This window comes from Kogia breviceps, chromosome 6 (genome assembly GCF_026419965.1).
Source record: "Kogia breviceps isolate mKogBre1 chromosome 6, mKogBre1 haplotype 1, whole genome shotgun sequence".
NCBI classification, from domain to species: Eukaryota; Metazoa; Chordata; class Mammalia; order Artiodactyla; family Physeteridae; genus Kogia; species Kogia breviceps.
The window spans coordinates 58333830-58354874 of record NC_081315.1 but is presented as its reverse complement, the minus strand read 5'-3'; the positions used below and the strand labels follow the sequence as shown (position 1 = coordinate 58354874).

General features: G+C 42.4%; 1 protein-coding gene across 15 annotated transcripts in view; it reads right to left on the bottom strand.

Annotated features, from left to right (window-relative positions):
* SEPTIN11 (septin 11) overlaps window positions 1-21045 on the bottom strand; it is a 96681-nt gene that overhangs the window by 38615 nt on the left and 37021 nt on the right. For all 15 annotated transcript variants that reach the window (XR_010841027.1, XR_010841029.1, XR_010841028.1 and 12 more), the window contains exons 2-3: window positions 13659-13773; window positions 4107-4302 (exon numbers count right to left, since the gene is read on the bottom strand). Coding sequence is in view for 12 of the 15 variants with exons in the window: in XM_059066935.2 (XP_058922918.1) it covers window positions 4107-4302; window positions 13659-13773 (311 nt within the window). In the remaining 3 variants the exon portion in view is untranslated. The remainder of the gene's footprint in view (window positions 1-4106; window positions 4303-13658; window positions 13774-21045) is intronic.

Sequence of the window (21045 nt, the reverse complement as noted above, 5' to 3'; positions counted from 1 at the left end):
GAGTTCTAAATGCCACTTAAAGAGGTTATGCAACAGCTGTCAAGAAATTTCAGAAGAAAAAAAAAAAATACTTGGTATGTAGGTTAGGTTAATATCACACTTCCTCTCTTCTAAGTCTCCTTGGAAACTATTATTTGACCCAAATGAGTCAGATAATTTCTGAAAGAGGCCTCCAGCTGCAAATGTGTGGATCAGCGTTGCACTGGCCACCTGCTGTTCAGGGCTGGTGAGTGAAAACCCACCAGACTGAGGGAAAGTCCCCATTTGGGGGGAAGTAAAAATGCAACGGCAGTGCTGAGGCTATGTCTCTGAGCTGGAACAGCTCATGGAAACTTAGCAGCAAAATGCAGGAAGACGGTTCTCATTCCTGCAGGAATACATCCTGAAAAGGTGCAGCTGATGTCTTCCCATCAGGGAGTGCACAAGCGTGGCACTCCCCAACCCCAGGGAGAGACCTGCGCAGGTCAGAGATGGAGACCCGTCTTGCTCGGACAGGGGCTCCGTGACCACATGAGGACCGGCGTGCACTTTTGCCTGTCGTCAGGGTTTTCTCTTTATCTGTTTCAGTGGGCATTACAGACAGCCTTCAGGCAAGAACCTCTCCATCATTCCCTGGCATTGAGGTCATAAATTAAGAGCAACTGCTCAGCTGTGCTTAGCTTTCCTCCACTCCAACACAATGTACAGATAGTCCATTTTGACAGATGCAAAATGAAATCTTTCTTACTATGTCTAACAACTGCTCCTGTATTACAGGCCAACGCTTACTGAACAGCATTTAAATTGCCCTATACATAAAATAGAGCTCCGTGCTCAGCTAGAGCATGAGTTAAATATTTCTCTGCTGTTACTACGCGCTCATATTTCTATCACAGATAGTTTTGAGGAAAATGAAGCAAACAAACAAACAAACAAAAAAACCTGGTACTAATGAAGTTTCTGAGCCCTAAGCAAACATAATTGTAACTTAATGATTTGGTGTCTTATTCCCATTAAGCTGTCACTGCACAAAAATGTCTCTGGAAGCCTCCTTCTGGAATTATGTTTGGGCCTGGGACAGTTTAACTTTCTCAAACGTTTTTTGAGAATGAACTTAAGTATTTAAAAACAATCATAACGGACTTCCCTAGTGGCACAGTGGTTAAGAATCCGCCTGCCACAGATATACGATGGAATATTACCCAGCCATAAGAAGAAACGAATTTGAGTTATTTGTAGTGAGGTGGATGGACCTAGAGTCTCTCATACAGAGTGAAGTAAGTCAGAAAAAGAGAAAAACAAATACTGTATGCTAACACATATATATGGAATCTAACACAAAAAAAAATGGTTCTGAAGAACCTAGGGGCAGGACAGGAATAAAGATGCAGATGTAGAAAATGGGCTTGAGGACACGGGGAGGGGGAAGGATAAGCTGGGACGAAGTGAGAGAGTGGCACGGACATGTGTACACTGCCAAGTGTGGTAGATAGCTAGTGGGAAGCAGCCACATAGCACAGGGAGATCAGCTCAGTGCTCTGTGACCACCTTGAGGCATGGGATGGGGAGGGCAGGGGGGAGATGTAGGAGGGAGGAGATATGGGGATATATGTATATGTACAGCTTCTTCACTTTGTTATAAAGCAGAAACTAACACATCATTGTAAAGCAGTTATACTCCAATAAAGATGTTAAAGAAAAAAAAAAGAAAAGAATCCGCCTGCCAATGCAGGGGACATGGGTTCGAGCCCTGGTCTGGGAAGATCCCATATGCTGCGGAGCAACTAAGCCCATGCGCCACAACTACTGAGCCTGCTCTCTAGAGCTCATGAGCCACAACTACTGAGCCCATGTGCCACAACTACTGAAGCCTGCGCACCTAGAGCCCATGCTCCGCAACAAGAGAAGCCACCGCAATGAGAAGCCTGCACACCGCAACGAAGAGTAGCCCCTGCTCACTGCAACTAGAGAAAGCCCACGTGCAGCAACAAAGACCCAACGCAGCCAAAAATAAATTTAAAAATACAAAATTAAAATTTTAAAAAATAGAAGTTAAAAAAAAGTAAAATAAAACAATCATAAGACATTTAAAGTCAAGATTAGTGAATAGGATGGGTGATCTTGAGATTAACACCAAGGTTTAAGGCTTAACAGCTTCCCTCAAATAAGGGCACACAGGGCTTCCCTGGTGGCGCAGTGGTTGAGAATCCGCCTGCCGATGCAGGAGACACGGGTTCGTGCCCTGGTCCGGGAAGATCCCACATGCCGCGGAGCAACTAAGCCCGTGAGCCATGGCCGCTGAGCCTGCGCGTCCGGAGCCTGTGCTCCGCAACGGGAGAGGCCACAACAGTGAGAGGCCCGCATACCGCAAAAAAAAAAAAAAAAATAAGGGCACACAGCAACTCAGAGAAAAGAGCCAAACTTGCTTGGCTTTATAAAATGACTATGTGTGTTTTATAAAAGTAAAACCTCTGGATGCGGACAGCCTTCTCTACTAACTGATGGGTGCTAAACTACTAAAGCAAATAGCCTGAGATAAGATGTAAAAAGAACTTCGAGTCAATAAAATGACTGTTTGCTTCACCTCAAAAAAAATTTAAAAACAAAGGTAAAACCTCACTATATTATTTTATAACTAGATCATCAAGTTTATGTAAACCAGTTTTAGTGAATGAATACATGAGACTGACATAGCTAACAGCTTCTGTCTACATACAAACTACAGGACCCCAATTCTGAAAAGACATTTTATTTCTTAAGCAGCTTAAACATGTCCTTCTTCTACACTGACAAAGAAGTTTGTTATATATATTATCAAATTAGCCTAACAAACCCTTGCTGGATAGAGAGCGATCTGAATTCCTCACTAGGCTCCACTGAAACCACACTCAATATTCAGACTCAATGTGGCCATTCTGCACCCAGCAGGCCACCCAACTATGAGCAGCCTACAGGAAGACCCAGACAAAGCACAAAGGACACACAGTACTCGCTCATGCCACAGTGCTAGCATCAATATTAAGATCCTGCGCTGGCTGGAAATCAGCGACGATCCTTCCAACTGATCTTTCAGAAACATGCTTTCTTCACTTTGGGGTTTTAGGAGCTGATACCAGTGTATCAGCTGTGTATTATTACCACACCCCTCCCTCCAGGCTTAGCCTTCCCCAGTGCCCTTCCTTAGACCCCACCTAAGAAGAGACTATATGCAGATCCCACCGGAAGAGACCCGAGAGTATCCAGCATCATTCCCTTAGAGTGAGATAAATTGCCAAGGTCCCATAGCTGCTCATGGGCAGAATCCAGATCACAACCCGGTTCTACTAAGTCCTGGGCTCTGGCTTCTTGGGAAAATCACGTTGACTCCAAGTTTTCATTCAGATCTGTAGGAATTTGGGGATTCAGTCAAATATCCCAATCTGCCACAGAGACTAGGAGAGCGTGGCAGATGCTCATTCCAAACTCCTTTTACTTTTTAATGCCCCACACCCCCTGCTTTTTTTTTTTTGCAGAGTTAAAACAGCAACAACAACAAAAGCCAGAAACCACACTTCCCAGACTCTCTTGCAGCTAGTGTTCTGGATCTGGTCTACTTTCTACCAGGCGGATGCAGCCACACAAGACCTGGAAGCAGGAAGGGAGCCACACAAGGCAGAGGCCCACACAGGGAAAGGGGTTCTTCTTGCAAGCAATGATAAAGGCATTTGGCTCTCTGAGACAGACTGGGTGGAGGTTCTAGAGACCTCTCCCCAGTGTCACAGGTACCAAACTATATAAGGTAGTTTGTGGCAGGGGTTCCACTAACTGTACGTGTTTCTCTAGACTGCTTTTCCAGGTGGGAAAGTGCCCAAGCCTGGTTCCATGACTCTCCTGGAAAAATGCCATAAGGTAGCTTATGCCTTCTAACAAATCCCTTTTCTCCTTAGCCTAGCTGGAATCAATTACACTAGCTGATTCTGACCTCAAGAACATTCTAAGAAAATTTATCAGAGGACAAGAATGTCTTATCTTCTAGGTGATAGGAGACCAAGCCCCATAACTAGCGAACATTTAGTCTTTGCATTTACCCGGGATGGATCCTGTTACCTTCTCACTCATTTACATCCCCACAAAATCCCAAGATGTACCTGTCATCCTTATTTATCTGGTCTCCAAATCCCACAGTGTCAACGATGGTTAGCTTCAGCCGTACATTGCTTTCCTGAAGCTCATAACTTCTGGCTTTTAACCGGACACCTGGTTCATTGTGAGTAGCTGGGTCACTTTCAAATTTGGTGTTGAATAAAGTGTCCATTAACGTGGATTTGCCAATGCCCGTCTCGCCTGCATGACCACAAGGGAGAAATCAAAGACTATGTCAATGCCTCTGAGGCACCAGTTCACATCATCAGGAGTTTTTCATCAACATGATAGTAAAATTTTCTGAAGTCAGTATCACCAAAAATCCCACCACAAAAAGATAGTTCTTTCCATGTGTGATCTATGGAATACTTCCCGAGAAACGCCTTAATGAATATCCAAAACCGTTCAGTAGAAAAGATCTTGAACTTACAGATCAAGATGCTTTTCTTTACCTCTGCAGAGAATCAGAACCTATAAGCTTGCCTGTGGTCAGTTTGTGATCATTTCAAAGACATAAACTGTAGCTCCTCCTTCCCTAAATGTTGGCATGTAACACTATATTACTTTAAAAAAAATTCTGGGCTTCCCTGGTGGCGCAGTGGTTGAGAGTCCGCCTGACGATGCAGGGGACACGGGTTCGTGCCCTGGTCCGGGAAGATCCCACATGCCGTGGAGCAGCTAAGCCCGTGAGCCATGGCCGCTGGGCCTGCGCGTCCGGAGCCTGTGCTCCGCAACGGGAGAGGCCACAACAGTGAGAGGCCCGCATACCACATAAAAATAATAATAATAATAATAATTCTATATCGCTGAGTTTCTGTTACAAAGAAAATTCAAATGACTGATTCATTTGTATTGAATTACTTGATACCATCTACTGTTGTGGAAAAGAATTACATTTTTCAAAACAACACTCTTGACAAATAACAGCAATCATAACAAACCCAGCTACAGTTGCTGAGCACTTACCTTGCACCAGGCCCTGTGGTAAGAGCTTCCAATGCACTATCTCATTTAAACCCTAGTGCTAACCCCCATGGAATAAGTACTGCTCTTTCCTCCCTTTTACAGATGGGGCATTAAAGGCTTAGATAAGGTCTAAGTAACTTGACTAAAGTCACACTGTTAAGTGGCAGAGCCAGGCTTCTAACCCAAGTTTGTGTGGTTCTAACACCTACTCTCAACCAACACAGCATCCTGACTTTACTGTTACAGAAAAAACTGACTGCCTAATTTATTTTAGGTATGGTTATGAATCTGTGAGAATCCTCCGTTATCTCCATTTTTATTTCCCTATTCAGCAGATGGCAAGCGTTTGTTAGATTTCCCAGTTCCAAGCGGATGTTTGTGACAATGAAACTGAATGATGTTAAATAACCTGCAACAATGGCCTTATTAATTCATATTGATAATTCAAGTCAGTAAGTCTTACTGAGCCCCTAATATATGCAAAGGAGAGTGGCAGGTACCTAGCACCACTACACCAATCAAATGGTAAGACCCAAATGTGGAGCCATGGAGAACTTTAGCTTGATCTTCAAAATAAGACCAAGAAAAATTTTCTCTATATATACTAATTCTTGAGTCAAAAATAGTTGTCAATGAGAAAGAAACCACCCTTGTCGGGGGTGGTGGTTGAGTGTGTGATGGTAGAAATCAAGAAACATTATCCATAGGAATGCCTTAAAAAAAAAAAATCTGGAAAATTTCCCAATTAGATTTTCAGCTCAATTTAAACATATCTAATATACTGCAGCCCTTTCAACAAATCCCAATCCCATGATGGTCCTAGGAACAGTACCTCTCTTCTGAAAAATTGCCATAATGACTTTTAGGATGGTGACAATTCTATGCGGGGGGGGGGGGGGGGGGGGGGTGTAGTTCTGAGATTTATAGCCTTAGGGCAACTTTCCCGAAGACAAAATACCTTTACTAATTAGAAGTTCTGTATTACTCATTGCTTTCCAACACAGTACAAACATGAAGTCGAATGGAATCTTTCTGTAATGAGCTTTCTCTAACTAGAAGCCTTATGTGGTTTGCCACTGACTACCATGATTCACTTGTAGGATAAAAGTTGTTCAAGTACATTTGCCTAACTCTTTAACTTTACCCATGGACACCCCTAAGATCAAAGAATTTCCTCCTTCATCAGTCTTCTTTCAGCCAGTATCCTTTCCAGCTTAGTACCAAGTTCTGGGAATACAACAACGAACTGGCCTGATCTCCCATAGCTTAGAATCTGACCTGGAACATGACTGAATATCCTGAATACCAGCCAGACTCTGATTTACTATTATGGGAATGATATTTTAAATGTCTGCCATAACCACATTCCTCTCACAAGCAAGACCATAGTTTATAACATGGACCTTGCTAATGACCACAGATAACTGGCCCAGGGCTAGCCCCCTGTCCAAAGGCACCCATGGACGCCAGTGCTGTGAGAATGCTCCATACTGGACAGTGATCTGTCTATCCAATCAAACTTCTCTCTTTGGGAGTTTGAACCTGCACACAGCACGATGGCATGAAAAAGAAAAGATATGCTGAGAGAAGCGAAAAATCAGATGCCATGAGGCAGCAAAGGCTGTCAATAAATAGAAGATATGTTGCTGACAGACCATTACCTGGACATACAGGAGAAAGAGAGCAGATAGATATGGTAGACACTAGTACCTGAAATTTATTCATTAATAATACTTGAGTATTTACTATGTGACAAGCATAGGTGCTGGGGATAAAATGGTGAAGAAACACAGCAACTGACACTTCTTGAACTTCTGTAATATCCTGAATGTCATTCCAGATCTCCATGAAGTCTAGCTGTGTAGCACTTGAGACTGTCTCCTGTCTTCCTTACTTTCCTTCATATTCTTACCAAAAAAGACCCATCAATAAAAGTAACCTGGGCTTCCCTGGTGGCGCAGTGGTTGAGAATCCGCCTGCCGATGCAGGAGACACGGGTTCGTGCCCTGGTCCGGGAAGATCCCACATGCCGCGGAGCAACTAAGCCCATGAGCCATGGCCGCTAGGCCTGCGCGTCTGGAGCCTGTGCTCCGCAACGGGAGAGGCCACAACAGTGAGAGGCCCGCATACCGCAAAAAATAAATAAATAAATAAAAGTAACCTAAAGTGGTCTCTGTTCCCTAAATGCTCAACAAGCTCATATCCACCATTGGTGACTTAACAAAATAACTTTGAGCAAAACAAAGTTACTAAGTAACGGATACAGAAACAAAACAGGGTTCTCACTTGTAAGGTACAAAGAATCTGGAAGGCAATTCTACACTGAAGGTACTCCAGTCATTTCAAGTACCTATCTTTCTCAATAGAGCAAACTTCTTTTCAGAATTTACCTATTTTCAGAACAGGGACAAAGGCACAAAAGCAGAACTATCTTATAAAATTTCCCCTATAAGGTAAAGGTTCTATCAGTTGAAAGTGACCCACTTAACTTTCATCTCTTTCCCTAAAAAACACCAATAAAGACTTCCATTTACATGGCAAGGATTCTAGGTTACCTGGACAGGACTGAAATTACCATCACATTTTACTAAACTGAGAATTAGTTAAGCATATGTGAATCAAGAACACCATGTTTTGTTTTGTTTTTAAAGGCAAGGTCATTTTAATTATTATTTGCATTAAGGTGGAAATTACGAACAATTAGCATTCCAGGGCCTACTTACAGCACCGGGTTAATCAACTGGGTTGGAAAAACCACTGTTCCTCTAAATTTCAGAGTGCTTTGCTTTCCCTTCCTATGCTCTGTGCTTTTAAGAGCCCTAATTAGACACAGCTACTCTAGCAGCAGTGCAATTCACCACAAGCAGTTCACTAAGAAATCACAGCTTTTGGAATAAAAGGAATTCTAGAACTAGGAGAGCTTTTCAATGCGTTTGTTGTTGAGGTCAATCTCTAGCCTCAGAAAAGAAGGCATTTTCTATATTTTTGAGGACACACAAGAGCACAAAGACTTCATTTGAATTGAGTAACCAAAAGCCTACCTGGCATAGGTTCCAATTTAAACCCAACAACTACAATATTTTGAGACAATTAACGACTGGCAGCAACTCTGAAACATTTCAGAATCCCTGGCACAGAGCAGGCATTCAGTTTCAGGCATTTCTTTCCATTTAACTGAAAAGAAGAATGATTGTGGTGATCATTTATATTGAGGTTTGCCACTTTGGTAGATTTTTCAGAGTTTGTTGTTTACTCTGTTATAAATCCACCTGCCTGAAGAGCTGTTAGAATGATTAGAGATTTATGCCTGAAGCGCTGTCTGGGGCTTCTGTTTCTCCTGCTGCTGCCAGCGCTGCTGAGCGTTAACACCCATCGCACAGTGGAAAGAGGGCTAGCCCCTTCCATTCTGTTCTCGGGCTTACTTAAACCGCAAGCTCTAAGCTGCACGTTATTAAAAAAGAAAAAAACAAAACAAAAACAAAACAACACACAGAGGAATGTATTATGAATTAGAAGGTAATTAACTGTAAACTGAGCAAATGATCCATGATTCAGCATTTTTACTCTGACTGCCAAGACTGGCTACTTGGATAATTATTATCCAAGAATCAACTGCTATAATAATAATAATAATAATAATAATAAATTATTATTATTATACATTAATATTTATTTTATATATTAATTATTAATATTAATACATAATGATATATTATATTTTAATTATTATAATTATTCAAATAGCTGTGCATGAAGGTCTGTCTGCCTCCTCTAAACGTTCTGGATTTTATTGTTGGATGAAGCCAGAGAGCTACGTTGTGTTGTTTTAACTCCTCATAGAATCGCCTTTGATGGAACATGCTTTAGCTAATACAACCAGCCGCGGTATTAGCTGGTGGTATTAGCCAAAGCATGCTGGTCTTTCAAGTCCCCTTGGAAGACCAGCATGTGACCCTCGACGTTGCCTGGCTCAGTGGCACTGAGTGGAGGACGCTCAGGGACCCAGGCTTAAATGGAGGGACGGCCACCATATGTCTTTTCTGAAAATCCATAGGAGAGATTTTTCCCGGTGAACTGTGTTTCATCTGGAGCAACTATTTTGTTTTTACTTTATAGCTACTGTAAGTCTGTCATCATTAAACTTTTAACTTGTGTTTGGCACATAATATGTGTTTAACAAATATCTGTTGAATGAATGGGTCCCTCCATGCTCTGACCACTGGCGGAGAGGTACATGCGTTCCTGAGAGAATCAACTGCTATAGGCAGTTCTGATGGCTTTGAGTTCTGACCGTAACCTTGGCTTCACTTTATTTCCCGTGGTTAATTTTATCTTTATTCATTAACTCATTCATTTCACCCTGTAAACCACTTCAGAGCCTTTCCTAGAAAAGCAAGATGGGATAAAAATGTTTAAGATCTGATTGTAAAATTCTACAGCTTATGCTGACACTATAGCCTTGGCTAAAATGATCTTAAATTTGTCTGTTTTCTATTCCTCTTCTGGCTTCCCCTCAAAACCATACAGTGGAATTATTATTTTTAAATTCTATTTTCAAAATATGTTATTAATTTACTTTGACCCTGCTTTTGAACTGGTTCCTCTTCAAAAGCAGGGATGTCACAGTATTTTATTCATCTGTGTAGGTGCACAAAGAACCAACATACAGCTGGATCGATGCTGGAGTTTCTCACAGAGCTGGTGTCATTTTGGAAAGTGAATGACAAAGATGTATAAATTTAAAATTGTGAAGAAAGGCTGAATACTAATTTAGATTCTTTGGAGAAATACAGCATGGGAAAGAATGGCTTTATTTAAAACAAAGTGCAGTTTTGTGGGTAAACTGCTGTGTTGTAGGCAAGATGGAGAGTAGGGGAACTATGAACTCTTGGGTGTCTGGTACCCGATTTAGCATCAAGAATTCTCTCCCAGTTAAGTGAACACTACTCTCCCACTCTTTATTACATTTCTATCCAGGACTCAAGAGAAATAGGTTCTAAAAGCATTTAATTCAGTGCCTCTAAAACTAAACTAGGTGCACGCCAGGGTTCATTTCTGTCCAGGTTTGCTTCCTCTCTGTTTGCAACCTGTAGGCTCTTGCCACAAAACAAAATTACAATTCTAAGACCTTTTTGAAAAACATCATCAGCTTCCTTACTGGGATCATAACTCTTTTGAAAAAAAATCCTCAACTCCCTTCCATACTTTTCACATGGAAATAATGATGCTATAAACACCATGCATGTGCATAAAGAACAGAAGTGCACAGTAGGATGACAAGGAGAAAAGAAAGGACCATGGATACTCTTGAGTTAAATACGACACCAACTCCTCTAAGTGGCTGTCAAAATATTTTGATCAACTAGAATGCTTTTCATAGACTCTCACTTTAAAAATAGAGCATTAATTGACAGCGAAAGTTGTTTCCTTATACAGATATTTTGCTGTAAATGATTTGGGAAGGGATCTGATGTGTCCTACCCTCTGAAGATATGTACGTTTACCTTGATGCTGACACTCCTATCTCCCAAAGGGCTAATGTTGGCTCCAACGGAAGAGCTCCAAAGTGCCATGGAAAAGAACCTGCTAGATATATGGGCATGGAAGGATAGGCAGGACTTACTGTGGAGTGAAAAGAGACAATGCACAAGAATAGAATGGCATGATCTCATTTATGTTACACCAAAACAAAAAAGTACTTATGTAGTCATAAGAGACCTGTTTATATCTGTCCAGTGTGTGTCTCTCCCATGCCCTTTCTCCTTTCTGTCCATGTCTTCTCTCCTATGGGACCCTTGTATGTTTCAGGGTGGACGATCTCCATCTCCCACCCTGGGCGGGCAGATCACCCCAGCCTGGTTGATCAGAGATCCTATGACTGTTGAGAAGGCCTTGTCAGGAATGGCCTCTCTCTCCTCTGGGGCTGCTCAGCTGGCAACACTGCTGGAGGCTGTACCACCTCCTTGAAGAAGAAGCCCGACCATGAAGCCACGCGGCAGCAAGCAGGCTCGAAAACCAGAAACGGAGCCCTGCAAACACTCTGCATCCCTAGAGCCAGCTGTTCTTAATTACACAATTCAATATATTACCTTTTTAGTGTGTTTGGGGGTTGAAGAAGAGCCTTAACTGACTTTAAACTAGATTTCTGCAATTCTCTGTGGAAATTTTCTTAACCCAAGAACAGTCAGAGAGAGATACAACATTGCTGGCTTTGAAAATGGAGGAAAGGGTCCAAGAGTCAAGGAATGTGGGCAGCCTCCAGCAGATGGAAAAGGCAAGGAAACATCTTCTCCCCTTGAGGTTCCAGAAAGGAGCATAGCCTTGCAGATACCTTGATTTTAGCCTGGTGAGACACACGTGGAACTTCTACAAGACTGTGAGATAACTGGTGTTGTTTTCAGCCTCCGAAAATAATTTTCAAGTACAGAAAAGTTTAGAAAGTTCCTAGGATTCCACAGTGTTTTCTCTGTGGAATGGAAATGAGGGTAGGAGAGAAGGGGGGACATTTTATAATTTTTTAACATAAATGTGCATTATTTTAAATAACTTGAAAAAACAATTTTCAACATGGTTAAGAATGGAACAAGAATAAAAACCTAAGAATCATAGGGATTATCACCCACCCAGGAGAGTCAGAATAAGCAGCTGCTTTACAAATCCAACAGCACAGCAAGGATGTGGCTTGTGAGGAATTTCAACTAGCACCATAACTGGGCTAGTAACACAAGGGTCAGCCAACGAGCCAACACTCCCCCTTGCACACCACACACCCAGTCAAACCATGTCCTTCCAGCCCAGTCCCACTGGAAGGCTTTATCCTACTTGCAGGGGCTGGGCCATAGCTCTCACACAGATTCTTGAAACTGATTTTTAAGACAGGGCTGGGGGAGACGGAGAAGAGAAGCCAGAATAGTAACTGGCCTACAATTTAGCACACTTTTCAATAGAAAATCAACAAATTGCCAACAAATTGCTATGCTAATGAAGAATTGTCCTGCTCTGCAATGAGCATTTAGCAGAAGAGAAAAGATGACTCATTTATGCCACTCTGAGAGCAATGGCAATTCCAGGGGGTCCCCTGCTGAATTTTAATCAGCTTCAAGGGGAAAAGGGGAAAGCAGGAGAACTGGCAGCTCTGGTCATGTTTCTCTCCAGTCATTCTCTCTCCAGTGCTTGAGACATAATGCCAGACAGCGAGCCATCTGGTGTGCAAGTCAGTGGCGGCTTTCTACTAGCGAATGCCCAATGCAGGGGCCACGTTCAATATGCTCCTCTCGAAGAATTTTCAGAAAGGAAAATACCTGGCCCTCCCCCCAACAACTAACTTACATTGAATGCACATCTTTCTTTTCTAAAGTCACTTCATTTTACTTAGACAAATCGGCTACATACAGAACTCCCTTTAATTTGTCTTGAAGTCTGTGCCCAGAGGACCATGGCAACAAAACAATGCAGCCTGAGCCACTTCACTGCTGTTTAGCCTGGTCCTTCATCAGGAGTGACAGGGAGGGTGAAGGAAAGGCCATCATCTGTTCCAGGGACATGTCTGCTTCAAACCAACAGGAGATTTCTATTTCTATGTTCCCCTCTTTCTCCATCTCCTTTCCTACCTTCCTTGTCTTAGTTTAAGAAAGATATGGCTAGGGGCTTCCCTGGTGATGCAGTGGTTGAGAGTCCGCCTGCCGATGCAGGGGACACGGGTTCATGCCCTGGTCCGGGAAGATCCCACATGCCACGGAGCGGCTGCGCCTGTGAGCCATGGCCGCTGAGCCTGCGCGTCCGGAGCCTGTGCTCCGCAACGGGAGAAGCCACAACAAGAAGAAGAAAAATACCAAGGCCAGAGGCCTAGGTCAATGCATACATCTAAAGGATACGAATAACACATCCTGAGGATGCAAATATGTAAGTTGTATCTCTTTGGCCTTTTCCACTTAACTACCAGGAAAAACTGAGGTCAATTTCAGATTACAATTTAAGGACAGAAGGTTAATTCATTAATTCAGGCACAAAATGTATTTCAAATATAAAATAGAATTTTAAACTGTCTTTTGCTCTAAAAGCAAAAATTTTAAATATTCTAAGTTTATCAAAGTGGTTAAAGTAGTTTCAGATTTTACTTACTGTAGTCAGCATATCTTTAAAAAGACTTCAGTGGGAGATTACTATTGCAACATAGTCAAAGACCCTGGAAACAAATTCTTAAAGTGCTTTTGAATGATCTAACTATGTATGTGTATCTCAGGTCCTTCTTTCAACTTCCTATAGTCTAGCTAGGGTCTAAGTCCCTCCCCCCACAAAAAATTTAAATAAGTGGTTCAATAGCAATATTAAACTGATCACTGCCTGACAATGTGACACAAATAAAAATAACATTTTGAGTAACAACACAAAGCCTACAAAGCATTCTACCTGAATACAAGTCTCGATCTTTGTGTGACATACATGAGTGGGTATTATTGCCCTGCTTTACTGATAATGAAAGAGTAAAAAATATCATTCCCCTTATTTCCTGAAACGTGCCTCTCTGGCCGTCACCTGCCAACATCTAAGAGTCAGATTCCTTGCTCAGCAGCAAGGGATGAGTCACTTACCAACACACAGGATGTTGAAACAGAATCCTTGAGAAGTCGACTTGTTGACCAGCTGGTCGGGGAGACTGTCAAATCCAACATGGCCAGAAAGAGACAAGTTTCGAAGCTCTTCATTCTGGAATTTCAGAAGGGAAACATTTGATAACCCATGACAGTGCCACCTGGGTACCCCTCCCTCTCCCATCCTCTCTTCTTGACACACATGGAAAAAGGCGACCCCTCTGTGCCCACCCCGTCCCTGGCTTCTACACAACTGAAGCTACCAACTCCAGAGCTATGCTCTTTCCACAAAAATCACACTGAGTCCCTAAGTACACCCATCCCCCTCCCAGGCAGCTCAGGTTCGGTTACAGGTGCACTGGTCCAGGGGAAATAAGCTTCTAGCGGTGGCTGATTCAGACATGCATTAAGTGACATTAAAAACTTCAACCATTTTGACAGCTTCAAGCACTCAAGAAAACCCTTCAAAATTTACTTTCAGCCCAGAGGCAAAAAATAAATGACACTCTTCCAGATACAGGAAGGAGCTCTGAGAAGCTCACAGTGGAGGATGCACATCCGTTACAATTATGGAAATTCTGTAACTACCATGATGAACATATTGAAAATGGCATGGCACAGGACTTGGTTCCTTCTCCTCCATCATCTGGATGGGCTTCTTGGGGCTACTTTGCTCTCCCTCACACAGCTCCTAGCACAGGCTCTGCACTTCCCACACCTTCTCAAGAGTCTCCTGAAGGAGACTGGGACTAAGGTAGTTATCATACAGTTAAAAGCTGGATGATTTATGCTGTTTCATTAGATGGTGCTGACTGCCTCCACAACTTTGAATGCATTCCGTGGGTATTGGAGATCATCCGTGAAACCTTTCTTTCCCAGGAAAACAGAGGTCAGCTATGGTCTTTCAATTAAACACCACAGTTATGGTATGGGATTCCAGAAACTAGATCTTGAAAGCCTTCCTGAAAATGAGACTCCTGGTGTCTGGCTATGTTGCTAATGAGCTTTATACTCCAGATACTGAATTTTGGGTGAGAAGATGAGCCTCAAATTTCCTTTTTTTTTTTAATGTTGGGGGTAGGAGTTTATTAATTAATTGATTTATTTTTGCTGCGTTGGGTCTTCGTTTCTGTGCACGGGCTTTCTCTATGGTGAGCGGGGGCCACTCTTCATCGCGGTGCGCGGGCCTCTCACTGTCGCGGCCTCTCTTGTTACGGAGCACAGGCTCCAGACGCACAGGCTCAGTAGTTGTGGCTCACGGGCCCAGTTGCTTGCTCTGCGGCACGTGGGATCCTCCCAGACCAGGGCTCGAACCCGTGTCCCCTGCATTGGCAGGAAGATTCTCAACCACTGCACCACCAGGGAAGCCCCAAATTTCCATTTTTTAATCAAGAAGAAAAAGCCTTGCACAGGATCATCTGGTCACTATTTTTAAAAAGACTGGTTTTCGTTATCCTCCTATGTGTATTACACAATGAGGACAGCGAGGTCTTTTAATAATCAAAGACTGAGACTCCATTTCCAAATCCGCACAGTCACTATAGAGGCAGGGAAATGTAACTCCATAAATGTTGTGATTTTCATGGAATGTTTTATGAACAATATAATATCTGAGGGCCTCGCTAGCTCTACAATTCTGATTCTGTCAAACAAGACTGGAAGCCGCGACACTGCCTGAATACCACGGTGGCAGCTGCAGGTTTGAGGTCAACGGGACAGAGAACAGATGTCTAGTCTATGAATAGTCTCCTTGAAACCTGCCAGCAGTGACTATGAGACTCAAGAGTGGGCTCTTATCCTTGAGCAGGATGGTCTGGCCGACAGTGCACCAAACAGCTTGGGGAACAGCCCTGGTACCTTGGCAAGGCCTCCTGACAGCACCCCGTGGCCCCAGGGCTACCACCTGCCCCTTCCTCTCCAAAGACCTCAAAGGTTCAGACAGCAGGTATTTTTAGGGTGTTTACCACATCTGCCAAGACTGGGGGAGGAAGATTTGAAAGGAGTCTGGGTTATATTTAGAACTCTTTCCATCACAGCTGCACAGGGGCGGCTGTGTAGCCTGCGAGGAGAAGCCATCACACCAGCCTCTTTCCTGATGCACCACGGCCTTGAACAGTCAGCGAGCAGCACGAAAGGGGACAAGGCAAGTTAGAACCACCGTCCTGCCCTCCCTCTCCTCTTGGCCACAATAATTCTTTTAATTTCCCGGGGGTGGGAGGGAATGGAGGATAGTGGTTTACTGCTCTGGATTCGGGACTGTTGTTGGGTTTTTAGGTTCAGATATCCACCCAGGAGCCAATCCTGGGAAAGAATCAGAGTTAGTAATCATAGCTCTCATCCCAGAACCCAATGCTCAGCATCTCATATTCTCACCATTTCCAAAACATGAGAAACCACCCACATACCCACTGAGTATTTTTATACCTGCTGAAAACCACATACAAAATGAAGGGTTATAAAACAGTTTGGTCTTGAAATTTTTTTTTAATTTAAATTTATGTCTTCAGAGTCTCTCTCTTCTTCGTCATGTAAAATATGTCAATTTTATAATGCCATTTAAAAATTCCATAATCTGAGCCTATTTCTCTGCCCAGGAGTAAAGGAATCCTTTACTGGGCTATTGCCCATTGGTGAGTGATGGGGAAAGGGAAAATAGGAAGTTCCTCCTTTGGTTCATGAACAGGCTTAAAACTGAAAGCACTGCAGGATGTGTGAGGGGAGCTCTATCTCACAACACAGCAGCTAAAATGAACTCCTACACCCCGGCACTTCATGGCACCACGCTTATGGCTTCAGGCCTTAGATGTCTCCATCCGAAGAATGTGTGCGGGGCTCTTGGGTCTACAGGCGTGATCTCAGGGAATCTCAGATATTCTCATGTCCTTACCGCTATCACACACCTAGCAATGACTCTCAGAATTTTCTAAGTACTGAACTCTGTCTGCATTCCAGTTCTGAATTTCTACCAAAGGGGCAGTTCTCCTGGGTTGTCCTTTCTGTCCCTCAAGGTGTTCTTCGAGAAACTTGAAATCATCTTCTTCTATTGCAAACCCACCCCTACACTCCAGGGTTCCCTGTTTTTCTGTTAATGGCATTTATCTGTACCTGAAACCCACCTGCCTGCATCAATTCCAAACTGTTAGCAATGCCACATCCTCCTCCTCTTTACGCTAATTCAACAGCCTTCCAACTGTCACCTTGCCTCGATTCCACTCCCTCTAATCTTCCCTCGCTCTACCTTGCCGCCAAAGCGATCCTGGTACTCAGAGGCCCTCAATCCAAACTTGGCCTGCCAGCTCAGGAGCCTCCATGGGCTAAACTCAAATCTCTATTCCCACTCCTCGCAGGGAGCACCTTCCACTGCAGTTAAATGGAATTACTTACAGTTCCTGGGAGAAAACCCCAGCGTTCCCCTCATCAGACTTTACTCGTACCATTTCCTCTATCTGGAAGGACCTTACAGCCAGTGTTTACATATCCAAACCTTCCAGATCCCACAGAAATTTTATCTCCAGGCTTGTCTTTACTATGAAATCTCAGGGAGAATGTCAGTAAACATTCCCCCTACCAATAAAAGGAAAATAATAATGGGATAAAAGTAGCTCGAGCTATTTAGTATTCCACCATCATCATCGTAACAGCTAACTAACATTTATGGACCAAGGTTCCAGAAAAGCCCTAAACATGAATGAATTCGTTTATCTTAACAATTCTGTGAGGTAGTTACTACTGTTACCTAATCTCAACTGACAGATGAGAAAACAGAGGCCCAGAACTTTAGTAACTTGCCCAAGGTCACACAGCCAATAAGGTGAGAAGCTGAAATGTGCACCCAGGAGGTCAGGTGCCAGAGTCCAGAGTCTTCACACTTAGTCACTGTTACCACATGATGATCTAAGTTCCTCGGTAGCCCCAGACAATACCGCAATTGTCACTGCTATTGAAATCCAATATATTAAACTAGAAAGAAAAAAATGTTCTCTAAAATCATAATTCTTTGGCAACCATATGAGGTGGAAGTTGAGAATTAAAATTGGCAAAGCAGCTCTAAGTATATTTTCACTGGTCCTGGCAATGCTGAGACTTTGATTTTTGCATCTATGGCACATGAAGCCAATAATAAAAGGTTTAGTTTGGACCACTTTTGAGATGCAAGTGCCACCTTGGAGCCTCTAAGTGACTATAAGACCTTAATTGATTTAGTCCTCCATTTGCTAATCTATCTAGGGAGGGGTTGTACTTGGATGATTTCTAGGCCCACTCCATCTTGAAATGGGCAATGACTAAATTCTATAGTATAAAATAAAATAACCAGTCTTTAACTTGACAGTCTCATTCTTCTCTTTCCAGATCATCTTGACATGAACACAATTATTTATTTGTTCATTCAAAAAAAACTTCAGCGCTAAGGGAGCAAAAATACATTACTTTTGTTATTCATTGATAAACACTCTTCCTGCCCTTCAGAGGTTTACAATGTAGCAGTAGAGACAGGACACAAGTAAATGTAATACTATTAAGGATAAAAGTGATAAATACCATCACTTTAACTGTGGGATGGCAAAGGGGAAACAGGTAGCTTTTGGCTAGGGAAAGTCATGGGGGCATCTTTCAGGAAGGCTGGAGCTCTCCAAATCTACCAGGGAAAAGAAGTCCAGCTTGCAGAAGCCTTCCAGATAAATGTTATCTATACACAAAGGGTCACTTTATTATGAATGTGTACTTTGAAGATTATAATCGACAAGTTTTTCAGAAGCTGTCTAGCTGACTTCATTATGGAAATAATTATAAAACAAATTATATAAGAATGTGTGCCAACACCTACATTCTGAGTGCTGCTTTAAAATATGTTCCACAGTTCCAAATCTTGCTTAACCACAAGTAGGATGGAAAAAGGCTTGGAGTCAGACAGCCATGGGTTTGATTCCCTACTTTTTATCCTCCATCAGTAAAAATGGAGGACTTGGCAGGGTGGCTGGGGGGAACTAAGGAAATGGTACGGAAGCCCGGGAGGGCCAGCATTTAATAGGTCCTCAGGAAACCTGGGTTTCCTTTCCCTAAATTAGGTGGGAGGAAGAGACAGCTGTCATTTTAAAATGAGGAGCCCTCCTACTGCTGCTGGGAGCCCGGGGAGAAACTGTGGACGGGCAAATCCGGCAGACTAACCAGGGAGGAAGAATCACTCACAGAGGAATAAAGAGGAAAAAAAGAACATGGAAGAGAGAATGGGGACTCTAGTGGGAAGAAAATCCACCCTAAATAGGAAGCTCATTTACAAGGCTGAGGGGAAAGCCACAGAATTCCATTCCTGTTTGCAGGCATCCATATCCTTCACGGCTGGAAACCATTAAGGATTCCTCATCTTTACTCTTCCTTCTATTTTAGTCCAGCCCAGAGCCTCCTGAAATTAACAAACTGGCTGTACGCAGATGGATTCTATTCACCATACTCAAAGTGATAACCCAGTTCTTTCCTTTTAAAACTGAAGGCTTCAGTAGATGTGGTTAGTAAGTAGTCTACAGCTGCTGACCCTTATCAATCAGCGGGAGGTGGAGAGCATGTTACCCAGGTGATATCTGTTTGCAGATATTTGTTGAAAACAATTAGACTTCATTTTTTTACCTTTAAAGACAGACATTACAATTTAAGTTTAGAAAGATTCTGCCTCTTTAAAATTTAAATTATTATTTTTTAAACTTAACAGGTAACTTCTTTTATGTATTACAGAGCTGGAAATTACACTCTTCTCAAAGCCTCATTTTATGGAGAATGAATTACATTGATCCAAGTCACTTAATCTCTGGGCTTATGTTTCCTCATCTGTAAAATGAGATTTAACCAAATGACCTCTAAGCCAAGTCTTTGGTTCTAATGCTAATTCTAAGATTTCTTGCATTTGGAAATCAGAGATAAACTTCTTGGCAGTATATTTTCTATTGCCAGATCCAAGATGGCTCAGTTTTTACATGACCCTTCAAAGGGAGTTCCTGTCAGTTACCCTGGTTAACTCCAAACATAATAGAAATCTGTGTGTGTACCTCCGTGTCTTCCACATGAACTTTTCATTTTTGCTTAACTATAATAATTTGACTTAGTTTTAAAACAAAAGTTACGTACCCACTCCCTACAACTGTCCTGCTTAAAAACTATTTTTTTCTTCAGCTATATCTGCAGTCTTCAAGAAATTTTTTGAAAAGTGGATTTATAGCCTCAAAACAAAATGTAGAAAATGCTTCTATGTAATAAGTTAATCATCTCTTCAAGAAGAAAAGCAAATTTTTCATGCTTTCATTCATTCAACAGATATTTATTGAACACCAACACATGCCAGATACTGTGATAAATGCTAAGGAGATGATGGTGAGAAAGCAAAGCATTGCTAACTCATGGAACACATAGTCTAGTGGGACAGACAGATGTTAATCAAGCAATCCAAACGTATAATCACAAGCTATCCAAAGTACAGAATTCGATGCAACCTTATAACTCATGTGATTAACCAGTCATTCTTGCAGTAGATCCACCAGCTTATAGGATATTAAAACATGTATTAGTCTGCAGCATTGTTTGATGTTAATTTAGTAGACAACTCCTATGTACAATTGATGTGCAAGTTTTATGTATTCAGATGCAAAGAGTCTTTTTGACCAGCATTGCCTGATGGGAGGAGGTAGAAATAATTAAGACTCAAGTCCTAAGAAAATGAATGTCCAAATTTAAAATAGAGCTGAGATGGAACCATGGGGCATACTCCCTTTACTCTGTCTTTTCCCATAAAGGAGATGTCCACTTAGAGAAGAGGAGCGGTACATAATCCCTTCATCATCTTAGACAGTCTTTTTTTTTGAGGCTCTGTTTCAGTAGTACAGATGTCAGCCAGCTGGAGACAGGCAAAGAGAAGAACATGCTTTTCCTCACACAAAATCACTGATTGAGCACCAGCCACTTCTCAGTATTTGGAGAAATCCTGGCCTCACAAACCGTCCAAGAAGGGAGCTCTTCCCAAGTGCCCGACTGTTCATTTTTGTAAATACAAACACTTATCTAAATACATTCTAGAGAGTATTCAGCTGGTTTCATATTCTCTTTTAAAGAAAGAAAAGCTGGTGGGACAATGGAACACGCCCTTAGTTCTCATGCAAAAAGGAAAACACTGGTATGCAGAGTATCAACCCCAAACCACAACTATGAAGCCTGCACTGGGATGTTTTCAAGGCTAGGCATTGCTAGGGCCACTTCCATAATATAAAACATCTGAAGCATCTCACTACCAATGAGGACTGCGTTCTTTAAGAATGACTTGGACAACATTTGCTACTCTGCTTGTCATCTATACCATGAAATCCCAAGGTCAGAGCCAAGAAAGCCCCCAAGGAAATTGTCTCAC